The sequence below is a fragment of the Lolium perenne genome, chromosome 1, assembly GCF_019359855.2.
Source record: "Lolium perenne isolate Kyuss_39 chromosome 1, Kyuss_2.0, whole genome shotgun sequence".
Classification (NCBI taxonomy): Eukaryota; Viridiplantae; Streptophyta; class Magnoliopsida; order Poales; family Poaceae; genus Lolium; species Lolium perenne.
Genome location: NC_067244.2, coordinates 165,358,560 through 165,378,910, shown reverse-complemented (window position 1 = coordinate 165,378,910; position 20,351 = coordinate 165,358,560). Strand labels below are relative to the sequence as shown.

Genomic DNA, 20,351 nt, shown 5'->3' with positions numbered 1-20,351 from the left:
CGGCTAACCGAAGCTTCGATTTTCAGCTGGAGAGAACGAGCCATATCCATCGAAAGAGAAAAGCAAAGTTCCCCCTATGAAGCCTCCAAGAAGAAAAACGACGCCCGTAGACGCCACCATCATCGACAGTGACAAGAGGGTTGGGGCAAAGCTTTCCCCTGGATCTTCTCCTCTCCAAGAGAGACACTAGCTAGGCTGGGGCACTCGAGAGCGCCCATGCCCATGGAGCTAAGCAAGTCATGTCGCAGATCTCCAATGTCGAATGCCAAGAACCACAAAGCAGCGTCCAAAGCAGCATGTCATGTTGCGAAGGATGTTGCCATACATCTACCAAGATCGGATCAAGCACGACAAAGATTCACCGTGCCTGGCCAATGCGATAGCCCGCACTGTCGTTGCCCTTGTCTCGGACTCTCAGGGCCACATGCCTGACGTCCTCTTCGCTCAAGACCACCCATCGTGGTGGTGCCACCATTGCCGCTACGGAGTTGTCAAGCTGCATTAGCCACCGGGCGTAGGGGGACACGCCCCCGTGATGTCATGCGACGGTAGTCGTCGTCCCCATCCGCATGCATCCATACCCACCCACCGCCGCACCCTCGTACCACCGAGCATCAACCCGCCACCTCGACGGTCCACGCACACACGCCACCACACCCTCGCATTGCTAGAGCCATGCTCGAGTGCCCGCCGCCACATCCGCTACCTGCTCGTCGAGCAACCCGGTCCGCGCCACCCGCATGTAGGAGGGGAGAAATGGCCACCCGCCGCTGCCGCTGATGGCACCCACGCCGCTAGGGTTCCGCCCCCAGGTCGCTCATAGGAGCAAACAATGGGGTTTCTTTTTTATGCCAGGGGTAAAACGATGCCGTGCAGTTGTTGGCCTTTTGCACGTTTGTGGTATACATCACTGGCTACATTCTGATTTCTTTTTTCAAAAATATAAAAACCAGAAATATCTTTTTTTTTTAAATGAATCACTTGTGGCCAAGTGCACCAAATCTCCACTCGTCTCATTCATCGCTCATCTGTTCTTTCAAGCTAGGCTATAATCTTAACACTTCATTTCAGATCCTTAACACCGTTTTCTGGGAGCCAACTGACACCTTAGTTTGTGTTACATCCCGCATATGCATCAGAGAGAGCTGTCACCCTTCTAGCACGATCCGTTGTGCGATCCCTTTGACTGTAGAGTGCATGTGCAAGTATTTGGCACTAACTGAATATGTTATGCCAACTCGCGCAACGTGGCGGGTGTCCTTTTATACTCTTTGGCCTGTAGTCAGTTATGTGATTCGATATTTTAGCATTTTAATACAGTAGTTAATGATGGGTTAATATATGGACTTGTGGTTTTTGCCTCAGAGTCAGTTTTCTCTACTACTTAAAAAGAAGGAACGTGTTCCCCCTTCTCCCCTTATTTTCGTCGTCCTTCTGTCGTTCGCTTCGTCGTTCCGCACGGGCTCAACTGGGCCGAAGCCCAGCTACCAGGCCATGAACTCGTGATGGAACCTGAACCCAGCACCCGAAACCTTCGCCCCGGAGCTCGTCATCCTTCCCTCGCGACAGAAACAGAAGAGTAGGGTTCCTCCCACACATCCTCCGCCGCCGCTGCACCTGGACCTGGCTGCTTCGGCCTCCGGCCTCCGCACGCCCCTGGCCAGCCGATCGTTGCCAAGTCGATCCCCGTCTCACCCCGCATCCATCATCCCATGGAGCAGGGCTAGCCCGCGGCCATCCCCTGCTCGTCTTTGGCCCATCAAGCGGAGCTCGAGCTCGCCGGATGACGATCCCTCCGCTGCGGCCTAGGATCAGCGATGCGACTCCAGCCCCTCACTGCCGCTCCCTCCGCCGGCCTCCTCAAGCCAGAGACCCGCCTACACCTCGTCGGTCTGAATCCAGGCCGCGATGTAGCAGGCATCCTCGTGGGCGTCTTGACCAGGATTCATCCATGCGCAGTATCCCGCAGCATCTTCCATGCCGCTGCCGTGTGCACCGTTGTATCCCTCGCGCTCAGTCTCCTCACGGAACTGAGAACATGTCAAGATACGGGCGGGTGCCAAGGTAGGCAGTCCCAAATCTACTGGCATTTTCCTAATACTGTATATTGTGGTGGAAGAGTTTTCATAATTCATGAGATAGTAAGAAAGACAATGGAGAAAATCTACAGTATTTTTCTTCACAAAGGGAGAGATATATTCATTCTTGTCTTGTGAAACTTGCACGTACAAGCTAGCCTGCTAGATTGATGTCACTAGCACTCACGCACATACAAGCTAGCTAGCTATCTTGGTATATTGTCTAGATGTATAGAGCTATCACTCAAGCACAACACCTACAAGCACCTTACTATATCGGCCACATTGATGCAGTGAATATATGGTTAGTTAAGCTTTTGTAGCGCTCTCATTTTTTGTTTATACAATTCAGGTTTCATGGTTCAGAGCATGTACCTCCCCAGCTCGCCACCACTGGTCAACTAAAGCTGACGGGGTCATGTATCACCCGGTAACACCATTCCTCGATCTGTTCCTCCTTCGCTTCACAATGTTTGCTTTTTCCAGGATGTCCCATTGTTTTGAATTAGTATAAGTGTATAACTGGGCCAACCCTTGCGCAGCTGAGTCTGAAAATTTTGATTTATACTATGATTTTGGACACACAATTTTTTCAACTGTGGAAGTGCAAGAGCCCTTTGTTGTGTGACATAGCATTTTGCATTTTGATCTTGCTCAGTTTTATAGAGTTAGAGACACCAATTTGGGAAAAGAAATGAGTACTGTGGTTTATTTATTCATACATAGGGTGTATTTGCTCAATGTTGTTTTGTTTGTTGTTTCATACCTGCAGTTTACTTCCACTTTGTGCTAGGAATAATTTGTATCAGCCAGAGCTACTTAAGTCGATATATTCTAAAAAAACTAAAAGTTCTACTTCAATTTATATTTTTGTTTGGCCTGAGATCTGAATTGTGTTTACCCTTTCAATTGAATATTTGATGTTTTGGTGTAATCACTGAAGTGCTTGCTACATGAGAATCAATGATTTGTCTTCTGAAATGGGCTTGTTGCATGAACATTCATCTCAGCAAGAGGAAAGAAAACGGGGAACTTACACGAGTGTAAACTCTGAATTTGTGCTGAATATAGGTACTTGTCGCCGGAGCACGCATCGATAGGGAAGTTGATGGAGAAATTAATCGGACGTGTTCTCCTTTCGCACGGAGCTCATCACCGGACGGCAACCTGTGGACTCGTCATTCATAATATCTCTTTGTTGTAAACGGTTGCTATTGTCTGACATCCATGAACTGAAATGCTAACATGTTCGTACAAAAATTAAATTTTTTTGTTGTCCAATACTTAACTTTCTAGCAAATAATCTCCATTGGATGCAGTGATGTTTCCAGCTAACGAGGAGCCCTGAGATTATGCAGCTGACGGAATCAACAAGGGTGTAGCATTCGCCTTCTACATTAACTTCTCCCAACACCCGCTTTGTCGTCCCTCTGCCCTGCTCTATCCTGCTCTGTCCTTGCTCTATCCTGTCCTTGATCTATCCTGCTCTGCGGCCCTCTACCCCCTTGGTTGCAGGTGAGCCTGATAGGAACTCAACAAGGATTTTGGATCAACGCGATATGCTATTTTGTGTTGAGTAGATGGAAGCTCCAAAGGATAATTTTGGATGCTCTCATACATTCTTATTCTCCTTTAAGGTGCAAGGTAATCTTTGATGCTCATACATGGTTATTCTCCTCTGTATCTCCATGCCCTATGTATATGCACAATGTAGTTTTAGTACATCGATTTCCATGTATGAATTTTGGCATGATATATATTTGGTTTAGAATAGGGTGTACAGTGATGATATGGTAGCTGCTTGTGGTCTAATCAGAGATTATTCTTGCATAGCAGGCGTGGTCAAAAAATACAAATTTTTCTTTCATGTTCTTCCCATGTTCATTGCAATATGGAAAGCTTTCTTGCAGAACCTCTAATTCTTGATCTGCTTTTGTTGTTCAGTAATATCATGTGTGCAAGGGATCGCATGGACGTTATTCACATTGGGGAGAGTACACATCTCAAAAGAATATAAGAGTCAGATGACGGCGCTCGGTGGCGGAGGTAGAGTTAATAGGAGCATTGCATGTAGTTTTGCACTTGCATAAATTTTCTCATGATTATTCGTTGTTTAGAGGTTGTCTAATCATTGGTATTTTCTCTAGGTGGGCTCGGATGGGAGATATTTGGCAGGCAGTATACTTAACGGATCAAATCAAAAAATGGAGTCCTTTCTCACATTCAAACATATACCTCCTACAGGCTACAACATGCTGCAAAGCGGGAGAAATGCAGGTATGGAAATGTTGCAAGGATATTGCAATTCTATCTGACATGATTCAATATTTTCTAGCACGATGAACTTTATCCTACATGGCTTGATCTTATTATAATTCTTATTATGAACTTAAGCTTTTGTATTTTAATCGTGGTGCTCAGCAAAACTTCTTTGTTCATGTTTGGAGGAATAGAGGATGGGCACTTCCATAGTTTACACATCAATTTAAATTATGGGTTTAATATTGTTTCATGTAATACTTAATTGATCATGGCTCCTGCTTTTGATGAAATTTCTTGAGATTTGGACAAGGCTGCTTTAACTATATTATAAGTTAGCACTAGGTTGTACAATATGAATTGTACTATTTTATCATACATGTCACAGGATTTTGGCAATGCTGTGTGTGTGTAAATAGATATATTCTTTGGCAGTATTTGAGGAGATCTCTATTTACACACTTTTATTTGAGGAGAACAATATGAAGTGTTCAGTACCAAATTTATTCTTAATGCCATGTGTTCAGTCGGGAGTAATGGTTTATCACTTCGATATGAGTGAAAGAATATCAGTGTTCAGTATCAAATTTATTCTTAATTCCATGTGTGTTCGGTTGGGAAGGTACTCTGGAGTCTCGAGTTCAATTAAATCTGGCAATGTAGTACTCTTCACCTGCCAACATTATTGCATTAGCTCTTCTGGACTGGGATGGTCACATTGAACACCTTTTTGGCTGGTCTTGTTCATTTGACATTTCACTCGAAATTGTAGTCATTCTGTTCATTATGTTATATACATGCTTTCTAGCGGTGCTTAATTTACCTGGATGAACTTGAATGAAAACTATGACCGCTGGATATTGATCCCATGTGTACTCTCATGTAGCCGGGATACGGTTTCCAGCAACAGCTTGTTCCAGGCATGAGGCCTGGTGGTGCCCATATGCCAAATTACTTTGTTCCAGTTGTCCAACAAGGCCTCAGGGTCCGCGCGCAGGTATGAGGCGCTCTGGTGCTGGGTCTGGGCAGGGACAGCAAACTCCTCAGCCATTTCAGCAACAGGTTAGTAAAAATGCATTTCATGACTAACTCCTGCAATTATACCAATTCTAGGATGTTGTTGGGTGATGCTCGTATATAATTGGTAAACAAAAATCAGGTAGGAGACATGGTTTCATGTAGAATTGTAGATTATCCTAAATAGCCAAATCCACTTACTTTCTTGCCAAGAGAAGTATGCTGTGCTACTTTTTCTTATTCTCCAATCGATGTCGAGGAGGTGAACAGCTGCAACACCAGTTTGCTGAAGTTTCACCGCTCGGCAGCCCATCAGACGGCAGCCGACGGCATCCCTTTTCACACGAAAGAAAGGAACACATCCTCCTCTCCTGCATCAAGCCATCGACCGTGCATAATAGATTCATCTACAAAATAAAAAAATATTATGTATTAATTACACCGTATTAGATTCATCTGCAGAGAAATACGATTAGGGCAACGAAAAGAGCCTGCTGGTTTGGACTTTTATCTAAAAAAAAGAGCCAAAACTCTTTTATATAAAAAGAGCATGCTGGCCTAGATCGTACCAATGCCGGCCGGCCGGCCAGGGCTTGCTGCCTTGCTCCAATCCACACGTACGCAGCTACAAGTCTAGCTCCTCTACAACATAAGCCATCGACCATCAAGGATAGATTCGTCAACGGAACCAAAAATAGATCATGTAGTATTGCAGCAGCATGTGTGAGATGCAAAGGTGCACATCGTGCGTGCATACATGTCTTTGGGCTGTCCGGCTGTGTGCACCATGCGATTCTTAATTCGGTCGATTGATCGATCAATGTCTGCATGATGTATGCATCAGATGAAAACTTACCCGACGTTCACGGGAATGCATACACGCGGTGGCGGCCGTGGAATTGCCCTCACCTGAGTACACGCTAGAATGCGCTAGAATACGCCAAAGGGCGGTGGATGATTTCTTTTGGCTGTGATGCGATTCTTAATTCGGTCAATCGATCGATCAATGCCTGCATGATGTATGCATCAGATTAAAACGTACCCGACGTTCACGTGAGTCCCACTCAGCGGATCACGTTACTAGAGCAGCAGCACGTGCCAATTCTTGTACATGTTCTCGTTGTAGAAGCTCTATTAATTATCCTATGATGCTATTTTGATTGCTTGTGTTTGTTGCATGAAAGAGCACAGAGGATTCATGATTATTTGAACTTGTGTGTGGTACTACTTGTTGGGAAGCAAAGCGGGTTGAGAGAATATAGGTTTATTTTTCTCATGCTTTTGCAGGATCTTCACCACAACCAGATGAGCCGTCGACTTACCGGACCTACCAAGCAATAATCTTAGTCGAATATAAAATTTGTATTTTTTTTGTACGATTTTTAAATGTCTAATATAGCTACACGCCATTTTTGAATGTAAATAAAGCAGGGCATTATATTGACATTGCATTCTTATGAGTTGCACTCAGAGTAGCATAATGATTGTTCAATCTCTTTGAGTCTATTGGAGTGACACGTTGGATGAGATGACTATGAAATACATTGTTGGCATTGTTAGTGAGGTGACTACAACAACGCAATGGTGAAAGAGGTGAAGTTGAGGGGCTTGTTGGAAAGGTGAAAAGATGAACATTTTCTTAAAGAGTGACATGATGATATTGATGTGTTCGTTGATGCTCTAGCCTGAAAATAAACTGATTGTAATTCTACTACCACTATTTAAGGTAACTCAATATTATCATCTAACATGTATTATACCTTCACTATGAGTTATTTTCCAGTTTACATTGTAGATCACCTTCCAGGTTTTGCATCGTCTTTCATGTTGTATCATTGTGAAAGTAAAGAGTACATGGCATGGTATTTGACAATAGTAGATACTCAAACTCTCAAACAATGGTATTTGACAATAGTTTTGAATTTTTATAGTGAGTTGTGAATTATATTTGTGCATTGAGAAATAAAATTTGAGGACCCGTAGCAACGCACGGGCATTTGTACTAGTCACTAATAAAAGTATGAGTGTATGACTCGTTGCGTTTCAAGGCAGAGCTAATGGACAGTTTTTTTTTTCTTTTTGAGGATGCAGATATACATTGATTGCCAACAATAGTTACATCGTTTAGAAAATTGTTCGAAAGGAAACTGAGGATTCATTAGTCCAATTACAAAATAAAGTATATTGATATAACTAAACTTAGCTTTAAGTGATGATCACTTCATTTGCTTCCCTGGGGCGAACGGTGTATGTGTCTATGTTTGACTGTTTGAATTTGAGCTGTTATGGTGACCATACATGATTCACCAATCATTTTTATGCGTTTGAATAAACAGGTGTTCTCAAAGAACTGCCAGGGAAACAAAAGAATGTTTTACTTACATCAAACATTCATGAAACGAAAGAAGTGCCCACTTTTGATCCTGAAAACGAACCATCCTGAAATGAATATCCGTGCTGTTGAAAGAACCGAGGGTTGACCTATAATATCAGTGTCTTAATATTCAGTGTATCATAGCTTGATAGATACCCTGCTCCCCAGGCGCTACCATTCATATATAGATAACATCGAATCCTTGCAAGGAAGAGTGCAACAGGCAACTAGAAATGATTCTTGAATGCGAAGAGGGGAATGGAAAGTGAAAGCAACAGGGTTATATTCTGGGAACGAAAGCTGAAAAAAAAAAAGACTGATGGCCTTTCTTATCTAATACTGTCATGATCATCTTTTTTTCTGATGGTTTTTGTAGTGCCACGCCATCGTGAAAGACAACAATGCAGATAGGAAAATAACCCAGAAATTTTCTGTCTCCGTCTCGCGTAATTGGCAGTTTTGCCTTTACAAGCTGAGATCCTTGTCATGTGATATAAAATTCAGATGTAAAGCAGTGCTTAGGTACCGGGCAGGTAAAGTCAGTGTAAAGTGAAGACGTCCTTCATGCCCGTTGTATTTCTAGTTGCTGCAACTCTTGACTTGCGAACTGAAAAGAAAGAAGAAAAAAAACGATCTTGCTTGTATATATGGAATAACAAAATTCTTGGTGTGTTCCCTGTTTCTATAGTTTAATGGTTTATAATTTCAAGTTTTGTTTATTAACCTGGTCTGAGTTTTTGAAGAAAACCTCATTAAGAATGCCACAATATTAGCCTACTACTACATCCCAACTGACGCCGGTCAATCTAACCAACTCGCCCCACGGCATACACTCCTCGAACCTATCCTCCCTTGCCAATATTGTGCATAACCAACACATTCCATTTAAGGTTTCAATGCCCATCTCAAGCAAAATAAGTTCTCAACGTTTTTTCTTGAGATGACCATTGAAAACTTCGGCCCTAAGTGTTGTAGTGCCTCATTTGAGTCATTTCCTTCTTTATTTGGATTATTATTCGATCCGCCATATGGGCCCCTCTTACGCACACCCCCGTGGGCCTTGTTTGGGCCTAATTTGACGTGGACTGGGTGTGTCCGTGCAAATGGGGATTATCAACAAGACACTAACCCATCACTAAACTATAGTTTTCCCTACTAAAAGGAACATCACTAACCTATATAATTTCACTATTTCATACTGTACTAACCACTAAGGCACCAACAAAATGCTCTCCTCCCAACAAAAGAAGAACCCCTAAAAGATTCAAGCTTCAAATGGCAGCAATTGTGTTAACTGGAATGCAACAGACAAGAGACCGCCCAACTCCAACCGTTGCAATATTTACAAGGGGAATTACTACCAAGTCATAGCAACAGCCACTGAGATCAGCTAGGGTGCAACAAAACTCGGAATCCTACCAATAGATAGGTTTCTTAGAAGATGAAGCTAACCAGCAGGTGTTTGTTTATAGCTGCCAGAACTCAGAAGTACTTCATTCCCAACAGTCACCTTTCGCAACCCAGTAGTTTTAGAACCGCAATGGGCTACGTGCACGATTTACCCGGGAAACCTGTGAAAGGCAACTGTATCACATTATGCCTGAGATTAGCATATAGTTAAGTCAATTTTCCAGTCCCTTGAGGGTTGGAGTGAGAACTTACGATGTGAGACTTCCACTCCGCTTGGCGTCCCTCGTTTACACCAAACTGAGGTTGCCCCCTGACATGATGGAATATATGAACAAGGACCACGGCATCAAGAGCAGCATACTCTTTCTGCAAAAGAAGGCATTAAGATATCTATATTAGTGGTGTCACTTCACATCCTTGATAAGCAAGGTAAAGCATATTCGACCTAGTTTAAACTCGCGTTTCTAGCCGAAAACTTTGCTTGTACATAAGCACCAAGTAGCTCATATTTCCCCGAAAAAACTTTTGTAACTTATATCACAAACTATCATATTAGCCTTCAGATCCTACGAACTGACAATTAAATGCGCAATTTTACTCTCCTTTAAAAAAAAAAATAGGTGCTCACCTTGAGTGTGTACTCGGGTTTTTCCCTTATTATGTAGTATATTCTACATGTAAATACAGTGGAAGTTACAGAGAGCATATATACTCATGATTATACAGTTTACCACATTACCAATTTAAGATATATATTAGTCTAACCTAAACAAGATGGCCATCTGGGTCAACTCATCCTATAGGGATGCCACATTTGACAAAACAAAGTAGCAAAGCTCTGAGAGGACTCTAAAACTTGAGAATGTCCAAATTATTAGGAATAAATCCTACACACATAAATGGGTCACCAGCTAATAAGGATTAACAATTCCACATGACTGCTTTGAAGGAAAATAAAAAAAGGTGAATAACAGACCTGATTCTGGGTGAGAGGACGCTGCTCCCAGTTGCTATTCCGTCGTGTCTTGTTCAAACCAGCTCCTAATATTTTCTGGTGGTATTTTCAAATACAAAAAGAACATAGCTTGTTAGAGGCTCTACGCTAGAAAGATGTCAAAATCATCTGGATATCAGCTGAGGGTTTTAGAGTTTAAGATCATAAAATACCTTTGACAACCCAGAGAGACCCCCAGTAGTCTCTTTGAACAGCTTCTGGATATCAAGTAGCATTTCATAGGACTGGAAACATAACAATTCTCCATACGACTGTGATAGTTGATGCAGATCGCATTGCAGGTTATAGCCTTTGGTTTGCAAAAATGGTCAGAAGGTAAGTTATTACCATGCATAATAAGAAAGTGTTTTTATACACAGAAAACAAACATGTGGAATACAGGAGCATTTTGATCATATTAAACATAGTACCCAGCTTTAGTATGTTAGAAGAACACATGATTCGCCTGAAGCAGCAGTCCAATTCTTTAGGATCATCTTCGTACAATTTAATCAGATCAAAGATGAAAGCTTTCTTATCTGACGCAATTTGAATGATAGAAACCTGGCCATACAGATAAAACATGTCAGTGGAAGAGCTGAACTATGCAGACAGATTGGAATTGAAATCTTCTAGCAGGGGAAACTTGAAATATCATGGAAACTACAGTGAGATAGTAGTCCCGAAAAAGTTAGCATTAGAAAATGATTACCACCCAGATGATTTCCTATGACGCATTGGCACAACAGATGACAAAGTGAATGCACCAGCCAGTAAATAGGAAACATGGTAGTACATGAAATAATTAGCCCCCTTTATTCAGAGATTTTTTGAAGAATATTAGATGATATCGCTATAAAATTGCATCATAAGGTTACAACAGATTAGGAAGATCACGGTTATACTAAAAAAAAGAAAATATGGAGGCCAACAGCAATTTGAACTGAGACGTCACTTACCTTGTTAGGTTTGCTGCCTTTCTCGTAATTAGGTTTCCATTCACAATCCACGCCAATAATTTTACAAGCTTCAATATAACTTGTTGCATTAATTAGGCCGTTGATCTCATCAACCCAGACAATTTCTTCTAAAATCAGTTTCTTCAGATCTAAATAGTCAGACCGACTGAGGACTTCTTCTGGGACTGTGTCAGGCATAATAAATACACATCAAGAAGAGAAATGGAACTATGTCCATTATATCGAGTGCACTCTTTGTCTCTTTCCAAAACCACTATTCAGATTATTAGGTCAATAAAATTAGTGTGAGGGTGTGATGCTACACAATGGGATGCCATCAAAACTGCATTAAAAAATTGCGCCTGTAATATTCGATCAACTGAATTGAATGGCTTAACTACAACCAGTCGACCGCACTCACATAATGATCATATGCCAGGATCCATGAGATAGTACTATCCGAAATTGGGATGCATAAAGTTCAAAGACTATATCATCCTCCTTTTGATGACTTGTATGTTAACTTCACATCCACCCGTCAGCATGCATTCACTTTATCTTCGAGGATTGGTGCTGCCTCTTCATTTCTTTGGATTGGTAAAAATGCTATTTTTAAGTATTTGTTATACTTTATTAATACAGCCCTTATAAGATAAATTAGTTAACTTGCCATTATTTGTAAGTCTATATCATATATGAATTGACAAATAAACCTGCATGCCAAATTTCTAAGTCTATATCATCTATGAATCAATAGGTTGGTGTTTTAACTGTCCATCAATTTGTAGATCTTTGAATTGACCCTCGAATCTGTAGTTTTGGGGAAATTTGTACATTAAACATGTAGTTCAATCATTCTACTGAGTAGATAAGTATTATATGACCCTAAGGAAATATGACCGGGGTGGCTTTTATACAGATATAGGTGTGAAGCTGTCCTAGAATAGAAGCTAGGTGTTTATAATACCCCAAAGAGAATGAACAGCAAATAAACAGAATATAGCTCTATAGCTTAATGTTGTATCAATAACATCATAGGTATTAGCTTACCCAAAGAATTGACATAACCTTCAAGAGAATATCGTTCGCAAAGCTCATCAACCTTCTCCATATAGCCAGCTTCCATAGCAAGATAGACCTGTACACAACACAACCAATACGATACAATCACCTATTACAATACACAGATATTATCAGCAAAAAATGTATTCATCCTATAGTAGATGAGGATCAGCTTGCAAAAATCATCATAAATGTCCCACATAACAGAAGAGGCATTCTCCTACCCACTTCATCCCATGAAAAAAGGTAATGGTGTATATGAAGCTATTCTTAATCAAATGAACTGGACCTTCTACTGATGCAAATACCATCATCATCATGCCTAGGGCATGTATAAACAGCAAACACATCCATAAAATTTATTGTCATAATGTGGATGCAAGTTACCAGGTATTCCATTAGCTTCGTTTCCTTCTTGGCACGGACTTCTGCAACTTCCCAACACCCTTTCTCTGCCAGCTTCTTCAGCGAACTGTAAATACAAAGATTCCATAATAATTATAAATAATATGCACTAAACAATATATCCTATAATCAGTTCCCATTGAGTAACTGGGAAGTCACCTCTCTTTATACAAATAATTAACATCTGGGAACTCTTCTGTAAGATCATATTGTTTCACCAACTCATTTGCGCTCTTCAGCATTTTAATATCTAGGTACTTTTGAATTATCAAAATGATCATTTCTTTCCCCATGAAAGCTGCCCACTCCTCTGCTGCCTTGAGTTGATTACTTCCAATCAGTTTTATGAGAAAGGACTCGTCGCAACATTGGATGTTAAAGCGTGTCATCAGGGCCACAGCAGTGACATAGGATTCTGATTTCATAAAGGACTGCACGTACTGCTTAAGATGTTCTCTTGTTTTAGTTAGATCTTCATCACCCAACTCTGAACCACACAAAGCATGGGCCATATCTTTCAACTCGATATCAAATGTCTCAAGAAGTTTAACCAGTATGCGTTCTTCATGGGGTACAACAGAAGCAAGGATATCGAGAACAAGTTGTGCAGCAAGACACTTTGCATCAATGAAATCCTTCTGCACTGACTCCACGGATTTCAAATGCCTGAGAGAAGATATCAGCATATGGCTGAACCCTTCAGCATGACTTTGGCCCAACAAAGGTATAATGTACATGCATTGAACAATGTATGTGAATGGGCCTGGCTGAGGACCATTATTTAATGCTCCCTTAACTTGCTGATGAAGGACCCTGAACTTTGGGGTTGCTTTGTGGGTTCCTAAATTACAGCTTACAAAAGGTCAGAGGTATGAAAATTGAAAAGTGTAAGTACATAAACGAGAAGATCAGGCTCAAGGCAATAGTACATCTGTGACAGAGTAGATAACTACAGCTTTTATTTGGCTAGGCATAAATTGCACAATGTTTGAAAAGCAAAAGAATTCAAGATCATGTGCTGTATTGCAATGGTAAACTTTACCTTATCCCAATCATTCCAAATTGCACAGCCGCTATACTTCCTAACATAATTTCTGTTTGTTTTGGAAGATTCTGTTTTCATTAGTCTACAAAACTAGTTGCCACAGGGCTTACAAAAGACATTTCAGCAACAAAATAATGATAGTAGATAACAGAAGCACCACATGCATGGAAATTTAAGGATAACATGAAGGAAAGAAGTATTACCATATAGGTAGCAGTCCTTCAAGAGATACATAAAAGTAGCTGCGGACACATGTGACAGATCAGAAAATGAGTGTAAGCATATGGAGCGATGTTTATTCTTTGGCTTCCATTCAGAGCCTTCCTGCGTCCCTCCCTTCAAACGACCCATACTTCAATAAATCATGCCCAGCCTGTGCACCAAAACAACAAATATGCCAACTTAGACAACATACAATGAAATATTCCTAAGACTGAAAAAGAGCAGAACACACCACAGGTGCACGGCCATGTCACTTGATCCCCTAAATTTGAGAACTGCACACTTAGGCCTCCACAATTGTAGAAGTGGGTAAATAACAAAGAAAGAGGACTAAATTGAACTTAGGCAGTAACTATAATGTGGCACTTAGATCCTATTTAAAATAAAGTTTGACCATGCAATTGCTAATTAAGATATATTTAGAGCTTGTAAAAAGTACTCAAAGGCATATGTGAAAATTTCTTCAGATCAAAGAATATTAATTCTCCAATGACTTGAAATACTGATCACACAGATTTAGACGCAGCTAAGGTATCATGTGACTCATACTCATGTACCTCGAATGACCAAGATTTATACATTTGTTCACCCAGTTATACAGATTTACCTAAATGTGAAAAATTCAAGCACAGGGGCCGAAGTGACATGCTGATGCAAGCCTTGGCACATCTTTGGTAAACAAGAACCGCACATTTGAACACCGTTTTAGATCCCCTTCGTTAATATCAAAATCTGGGAGACAGGATAAAGATCATCCTCAGCAAGAAACATATGAAGCCGAGAGCATGTTATCAGTTTTCCTGCTAAATCACATGCGAACAAACGAAGAAAAAAATCCTGCTAAATGAGCAACAACATGGAGCACTCAGATGGTACAAGTTTTGTCCTTGAAAAAACGCAATCCCCGATCCGAGAACCATTTTCTTCTATCAGAAGCACATAATCAACAAGCTACCGCTAAAAATGGCTTGCGATGGGGAATCAGGACGAGTTCAGGGAGGAACTAGCTGCGAAAAAGAAGAGAGGCGAGTTTCGTTTCTAACGCCGCCGTGGTCGCATAGGAAATACACATAATCTCGCCCCCAAAATAGAGAAAACGGAATAGAGAAGATGCGATACCTCGCGGATTCCGGTCAAACTTCGTCTCCCGCCTCTCTTTTGGGAATCAAGGAGATTCCTGGTAATGAGGGATTCTAGGGTTTGTGGCTTTTGAGAAGCTGAACCGCGAGGAGGGGGACTTGGGGAAAAACGGCAGCACGGGAGCAGCGCCACGCCACCTCAGGTTTCCGTTTCCGGCTCTCCTCTTGTGGTAGGCTGCTCGTGTTCCAGACCGTGTCCTTACAAAAACAAAAGCTTTTATTTACTTACGTTTTTGACCCTCGATTTTTTTACTAAATATTTCGTTGGACGTTGGTGCCAAATAATTTTCTCTGGCTCTCCAGAAGCTTTGGACATTGGCTCGTCTCCCGAGTACAGCTTTCAGCCTCTCATCACGGTTTTGTAAAAAAAAAATGTATATCATGAAATTTTGGCGCCTCCCGCGCCTCACCTTGTTAAAAAAAATTATATCATGAAAATTCTTTTCTATATACTAATTTACACATATCCTAAATTTGCAAAAGAAAGTTGAAAATAAATAGCCACATCGACACAGCATGTACTTATCATAAATATTTTCTGACAACTCCAAAATGTAGAAGGCAAATCTAGGGTTGATGCTTGTAATGGGCCAACTATTGTAGTCCAATATGAGGCTCTGTTTAGGTGAAGTTTTTCTAAAACATGTTCTATAACGCAAGTATTTGCAGGCCTAAGAAATAAATATTTTGTTTTTGAAGAAAAAAAAAGGTCCATACCAATTGGTATATAGTACTACAATTTTTGCAAAATCCGAACATGCAAACACCTCGAAGAATTTAAAGCCATCGTATTTTCAGAAAACCACAATATTTGTATAATACTTCCAACAAACTTTGATGTGAAACACACCCTTAACTATTAGTCTTCGACTGATTTTTTTGTGTCGAGATTCTCGTGTTCCTAACGCATTCTAATAAAATCATTTTATTTAGGTTTTTGACCCTCTTGCTTTTTACTATTTCGTTAGCCCCAAATAATTCCCTTTGGCCCTTGAGATGCTTTGGAATTGTCATCGTTTCATGGGGACAAAGATCTGACCACGATTTTATAGTGTAGTATGTTTATTTGTTGAAACCCTAGAAAATAATATATCATGAGAATGCTTTCTCGGTGTTACTTTTAACACATCTTAAAATAATAAAACAAAAAACATAAATTAAATTGACAAAAGATATATCTATGGCAAAAAAAATCAAATATAATTTCTAAATACATATGAAAATAAAAATAAAGCAGCAAGAAATGTTGATATTGGTGATGGTCTTTAGTTTCTCAAGCTAAGTTTGGACTCAAAAAAAAGCGAAGAGACGATAAGAGATCATGTATAGTTCTTCTGTTGCCATTTCTAGGAGTTACCTTTGAAAGTGGGACATAAAGTCCCTTCATATGCTCTCACCAATGCATCTAGTACAGAATGAAAATATAATGCAAACATCGACAACCAATATGATTCCAAAGAACACATTTATATCGAATAGGATGTTTTTTTGGTGATGGATAGGACAAGCATCACTCATAAATTGGCTTAAGATCCGCACTCATCATCTATACAAGTTTTTCTTATAGTAACATTTTGCAGAGAAACACACAAAATCAGGTCAAGACCCAAATACGGTTTTAAGAGGAATAGAGCATATGAGTACAGACTAGAGATTCTCACGATTTGAACGGTATAAGAGACTAAGAGAGTTGGGATGTAACTTAAGAGAACTAATTTTTGTAAATATGGCATCTCGACTCTCATGACATATTTACCTATTGTCGTGTCCAAGCTAATTTGATTTGCTACAACACTAAGATAAGAAAAAAAACTAATTTCACTTTCAATCTTACAGCAAATTCATTTAACAGGATCGGGTAGGAACTAAAATGCCTTGTGTGTTCTCTTAAAACACGAAGCTGGCCCGGTTTCCTTGAAGTCCTTTTTGGAGTATTCAAAGTTATAGATTCTCACTTTGTATTTATCACCTTTTTATGCAAAAGTATGTTAATATGCTTTGCATATCCATACATGTATTTTTCTTGTAGTGCAAAAATATAAATTTCAAGAAAAAAGTTTACATGAGCACATCTCAGTATACATGTGAGATTTTATCAACAAAAATAAAACATCAAAGTGTATTATTTTATATTTCATAAAAAATCAAGCCCCAAGGGATCTAGGATCAGAAATTTCAAAACCAGCCCACTCCGCGTGTCATCTTCTTCACCTTTTTTTTCCTGTCTGCCACTGCTACTGCCACTATCATCCCAACAAAATCGAAACCACTCTTCCAAAATTTCCCCAGCATTCCATTTCCTCCCCCTCTCCACCGCCACCTCCCCCTCCTCTCCATGGCCGACTACCACCGCCCCTACCAGAGCGATCTCCGGCCCCCGCCGTCCTCCGCCCCGGACTCCACCACCCCACACGGCAATGGCTACTTCACCTCCATCTCCCCCCATGCCAATGGCTACTTCTCCGCCACAAAAGACAACACTTTCCCCGGCGCTGGCGACCGGCGGATCGAGATCTACACAACGGCGCATCCGCCTCTCCCCCCGCCTCCGCGCCTCGCACTGCCACCGCCTCCGGGCTGGAGGGAGGGAGGCGTGGGGAGCGGCCGCGTCGGAGGAGGCGGCGGCGGGGGAGGGGCCAACATGTGGTGCTTCAGCGACCCGGAGATGAAGCGGCGGAGGCGGGTGGCGAGCTACAAGGCGTACTCCGTGGAGGGCAAGGTGAAGTCGTCGCTGCGGAGGGGCCTCCGCTGGTTCAAGGGCAAGTGCTCCGATATCTTCCACGCCTGGTAACCTCCTCTGCTTGGACGGTGACAGGGCCCCAAGAAACCTAAGTTCATCATGAGCGTTTTAGAATCGTTGTTCGAAGGCAGTGTTTTTTTCCAAATAATCTCTACCACTAATCGTATGCGTTTGAGGTTGTGGTTGTATATTGATGAGCTAATGGAGGCCTAGAGGAATTTGCAACGGGTGTGAATTCATGAAATGCTTGTGGTGTGTGGGTATTCGCACCTAGAAACTCTGTAGATTTATCCGCGAGCGGTGGTGGTGGTGATGACTAGTCCTGTTACCCATCTTTTTTACTGATCAAATACTGGGGGTGTGTGGGTAATGTATCTTTATTGGTAGATGAAGATCTTTCTTGATGTTTGGGGGGTTTGATATTTGAAAGTGCTTCATCTGCACATTTGATGCTTTTGTTTGCTATAATTAGCACTGGACGGGGAAATTGGTTAGATTCAGGAATTGAGGAAATGTTTGTGTTTTTTTTTTTTTTACTCTGTATGAATGCTTCAGTGGTACCACATTTCTCTCTTGTGGGTTGAATGGCTGTGAAGTGTGTGGTACTGGTGTCAGTAGGAGGATTGAAGTGCAATAAGGTAGATTGATGAACTCTCATCTGAAATTAATAGAAGGAAGGACGTACGAGACTGAACACCCCAACACCAACTGCTTGGTTCAAAACTGTTCCCACAATCCAGATATGTGCTAGAATTAACTAATCACATCATTCACAGCTAGTCAAATAACTTGTGCAGTTATTTGAAGGACATAGTAATTTGGGCTAGTTCCTTCTTGTTATCTCTATGTGAAGTGATTCAGAAAAGTATAAAGTTGTCCAGTGGTTGGTTTGTTATTTCTATGTGAAGTGTTCAGAAAAGTTCTCCAGTGGTTGGTTTGACATACCGAGAAAACTGTTCATTTGGTTCACCTCTATGTTTGGCGTGTCATGGTTCTCTTCACCAAACTTTCTTATGACTGCCCATCTGATAACATCTGTTGATATATAGATATGCTGATGGCCTACTTTTGTTCTTTATGATAAGAACACAACTTTTATCTGAGCCCTTCAGTCCTTATGACATTAACATCATTTACGCGTCGAGTTCTAAATCAAGCATCATTCAAACAATAGTGCATTGATGTTGCGTGTCAAACCTTAGTTTCTCCGTCGCACATAGACCAACAACAAAACTATGTGGTGTTCTGGCCACGAGACTGAAGTGCTTCTTGCTAGGGTTTCTATCATGGGACGCTGGTTTTTATTTCACGCGGTAAAACGCATGGCTGAGATGTGTGAGGCTGAGAGATCCAAGGGCAAGGAGGGCGAGTTTGCTGAGAGGCCTCTGAATGCTGAGTGTAATTCTGTCTATTCACTCATTTCCTGCTGATTGATGATTGTTACTTTTTTTTTAATTTGACTGAACAGTTGCTTTCATTCGACTTCTTTCATAAAGTTTCTTTTTTTCGACTGAACAGTTGCTTATTACAGTACTTCTTTTTAATTTGACTGAACAGTTGCTTTCATTCAACTTCTTTCATGAAGTTTTTTTTTTCTTTTGCATGAAAAATGATACAACCTGGATACTGCACTGTGGGCAACCGTGTTTATTGTTGCCAGGTTGTGCCTCTGGGCTCTGTGGGCAGTGCAGCATTGCAATGAAATGCAAGGTCAGGGGAGACACCTCAACATGCCATTGATACTGGAATCTTTGACTGCTTGTGTTTCTCCTGACATAGCCCACATGTTTCTTTATCTTCATCCTCACTCTCTTACAGTTATTTCAAACGATGGGATCGGTCCATAACCATCATCTCCTCTTCTTTTTTTTTTTGATATTAACCATCATCTCCTCTTCACACCTAAACATATCGTAATTTTGAATTTACATAGTATGGGACCAACATCCACAGATTCATCATTCGTGCAAACAACTTTCAGTATTTGCTGAGAAGAAGATCATCCACGAGCTGGGGTGAAACGTTAGTGTCAGGAATACGATGACGGAACTACGCTAAAACCGTGGCCAATGAGCCTTGTCATTAGTGTCCGATGTGCGGCTCTGTAATAGCGTGCCCAAGGTGAGGATTGGGATCGGTGTATCTGTGGCCTATGAATTGTGCGTACGAGTACGTCACGTCACATCATCCATCAGTGTAACGCTCGCCTAAGGCTGGCCATAGTGCTAAGTATCATATAGTAGTATCATGCATATGATACTTGTGTATGATACTATCCCTATAGTGGGTAGTATCATGTAGTTGTATCATAATTATGCTATATTTATTGCTATTTAGAATCTCAATGCAAATTGATGTACACGATTTGTTTGGCATTATCTTTTCTCGTGATATGTGTTATGATACAGTATCCACCTATGATACTCTAAACTCATCTCTCCTATTTAATTAGCTGCCACATCAGCATTTTTGTGGGACCAATGTGCATGATACTAGCTAAGATACTACCACTATGGCTAGCCTAAGACTACCCACAGTGGAAGTATCATAGGTGGTATCATGCATTTCATGCATGCAAAATGCTGATGTGGCAGTGCAATTAAGGATGAGAGAGAGAGTACTAGTATCATAGGTAGATACCGTATCA

The 20,351-nt window shown here is 41.1% G+C and overlaps 2 protein-coding genes and 1 long non-coding RNA gene across 5 annotated transcripts; 2 read left to right on the top strand and 1 right to left on the bottom strand.

Annotated features, from left to right (window-relative positions):
- Positions 1-1,549: 1,549 nt before the first annotated feature.
- Positions 1,550-7,072, top strand: LOC127311413 (uncharacterized). Its single transcript, XR_007857699.2, has 7 exons — positions 1,550-2,064; positions 2,431-2,508; positions 3,150-3,722; positions 4,023-4,124; positions 4,226-4,355; positions 5,224-5,399; positions 6,642-7,072. It is a non-coding gene; the product is annotated as an uncharacterized lncRNA (long non-coding RNA).
- Positions 7,073-8,971: 1,899 nt separating this feature from the next.
- Positions 8,972-15,151, bottom strand: LOC127311392 (uncharacterized). 3 transcript variants are annotated; one of them, XM_051341824.2, is made up of 11 exons: positions 14,945-15,151; positions 13,807-13,976; positions 12,718-13,399; positions 12,541-12,625; positions 12,142-12,229; positions 11,092-11,276; positions 10,564-10,696; positions 10,306-10,448; positions 10,115-10,189; positions 9,391-9,504; positions 8,972-9,312 (listed from the first exon to the last, which is right to left on the bottom strand). In XM_051341824.2, the coding sequence occupies exons 2-11, from the start codon at positions 13,952-13,954 to the stop codon at positions 9,274-9,276; spliced, it is 1,692 nt and encodes a 563-aa protein (XP_051197784.1). In that variant the 5' UTR covers positions 13,955-13,976; positions 14,945-15,151; the 3' UTR covers positions 8,972-9,273. The 3 variants fall into 3 exon arrangements, with proteins under 3 accessions (XP_051197784.1, XP_051197777.1, XP_051197792.1); XM_051341817.2 differs by having other exon boundaries at positions 8,972-9,299; positions 14,945-15,150; XM_051341832.2 differs by having other exon boundaries at positions 8,972-9,299; positions 10,306-10,442; positions 14,945-15,150.
- Positions 15,152-17,200: 2,049 nt separating this feature from the next.
- Positions 17,201-18,126, top strand: LOC127311381 (uncharacterized). Its single transcript, XM_051341808.1, has one exon. The coding sequence runs from the start codon at positions 17,300-17,302 to the stop codon at positions 17,753-17,755; it is 456 nt and encodes a 151-aa protein (XP_051197768.1). The 5' UTR covers positions 17,201-17,299; the 3' UTR covers positions 17,756-18,126.
- Positions 18,127-20,351: the final 2,225 nt, after the last annotated feature.

Bases quoted from the DNA above. Each gene is read 5' to 3' on its own strand.
- LOC127311392 (XM_051341817.2), bottom strand. From the start codon at position 13,954: ATGGGTCGTTTGAAGGGAGGGACGCAGGAAGGCTCTGAATGGAAGCCA. The intron at 11,277-12,141 runs GTAAGCTAATAC...TGCCTGACACAG, and splicing joins AGGTTATGTCAATTCTTTGG to TCCCAGAAGAAGTCCTCAGT. The intron at 10,190-10,305 runs GTATTTTATGAT...AAATACCACCAG, and splicing joins GTCTCTCTGGGTTGTCAAAG to AAAATATTAGGAGCTGGTTT.
- LOC127311381 (XM_051341808.1), top strand. From the start codon at position 17,300: ATGGCCGACTACCACCGCCCCTACCAGAGCGATCTCCGGCCCCCGCCG.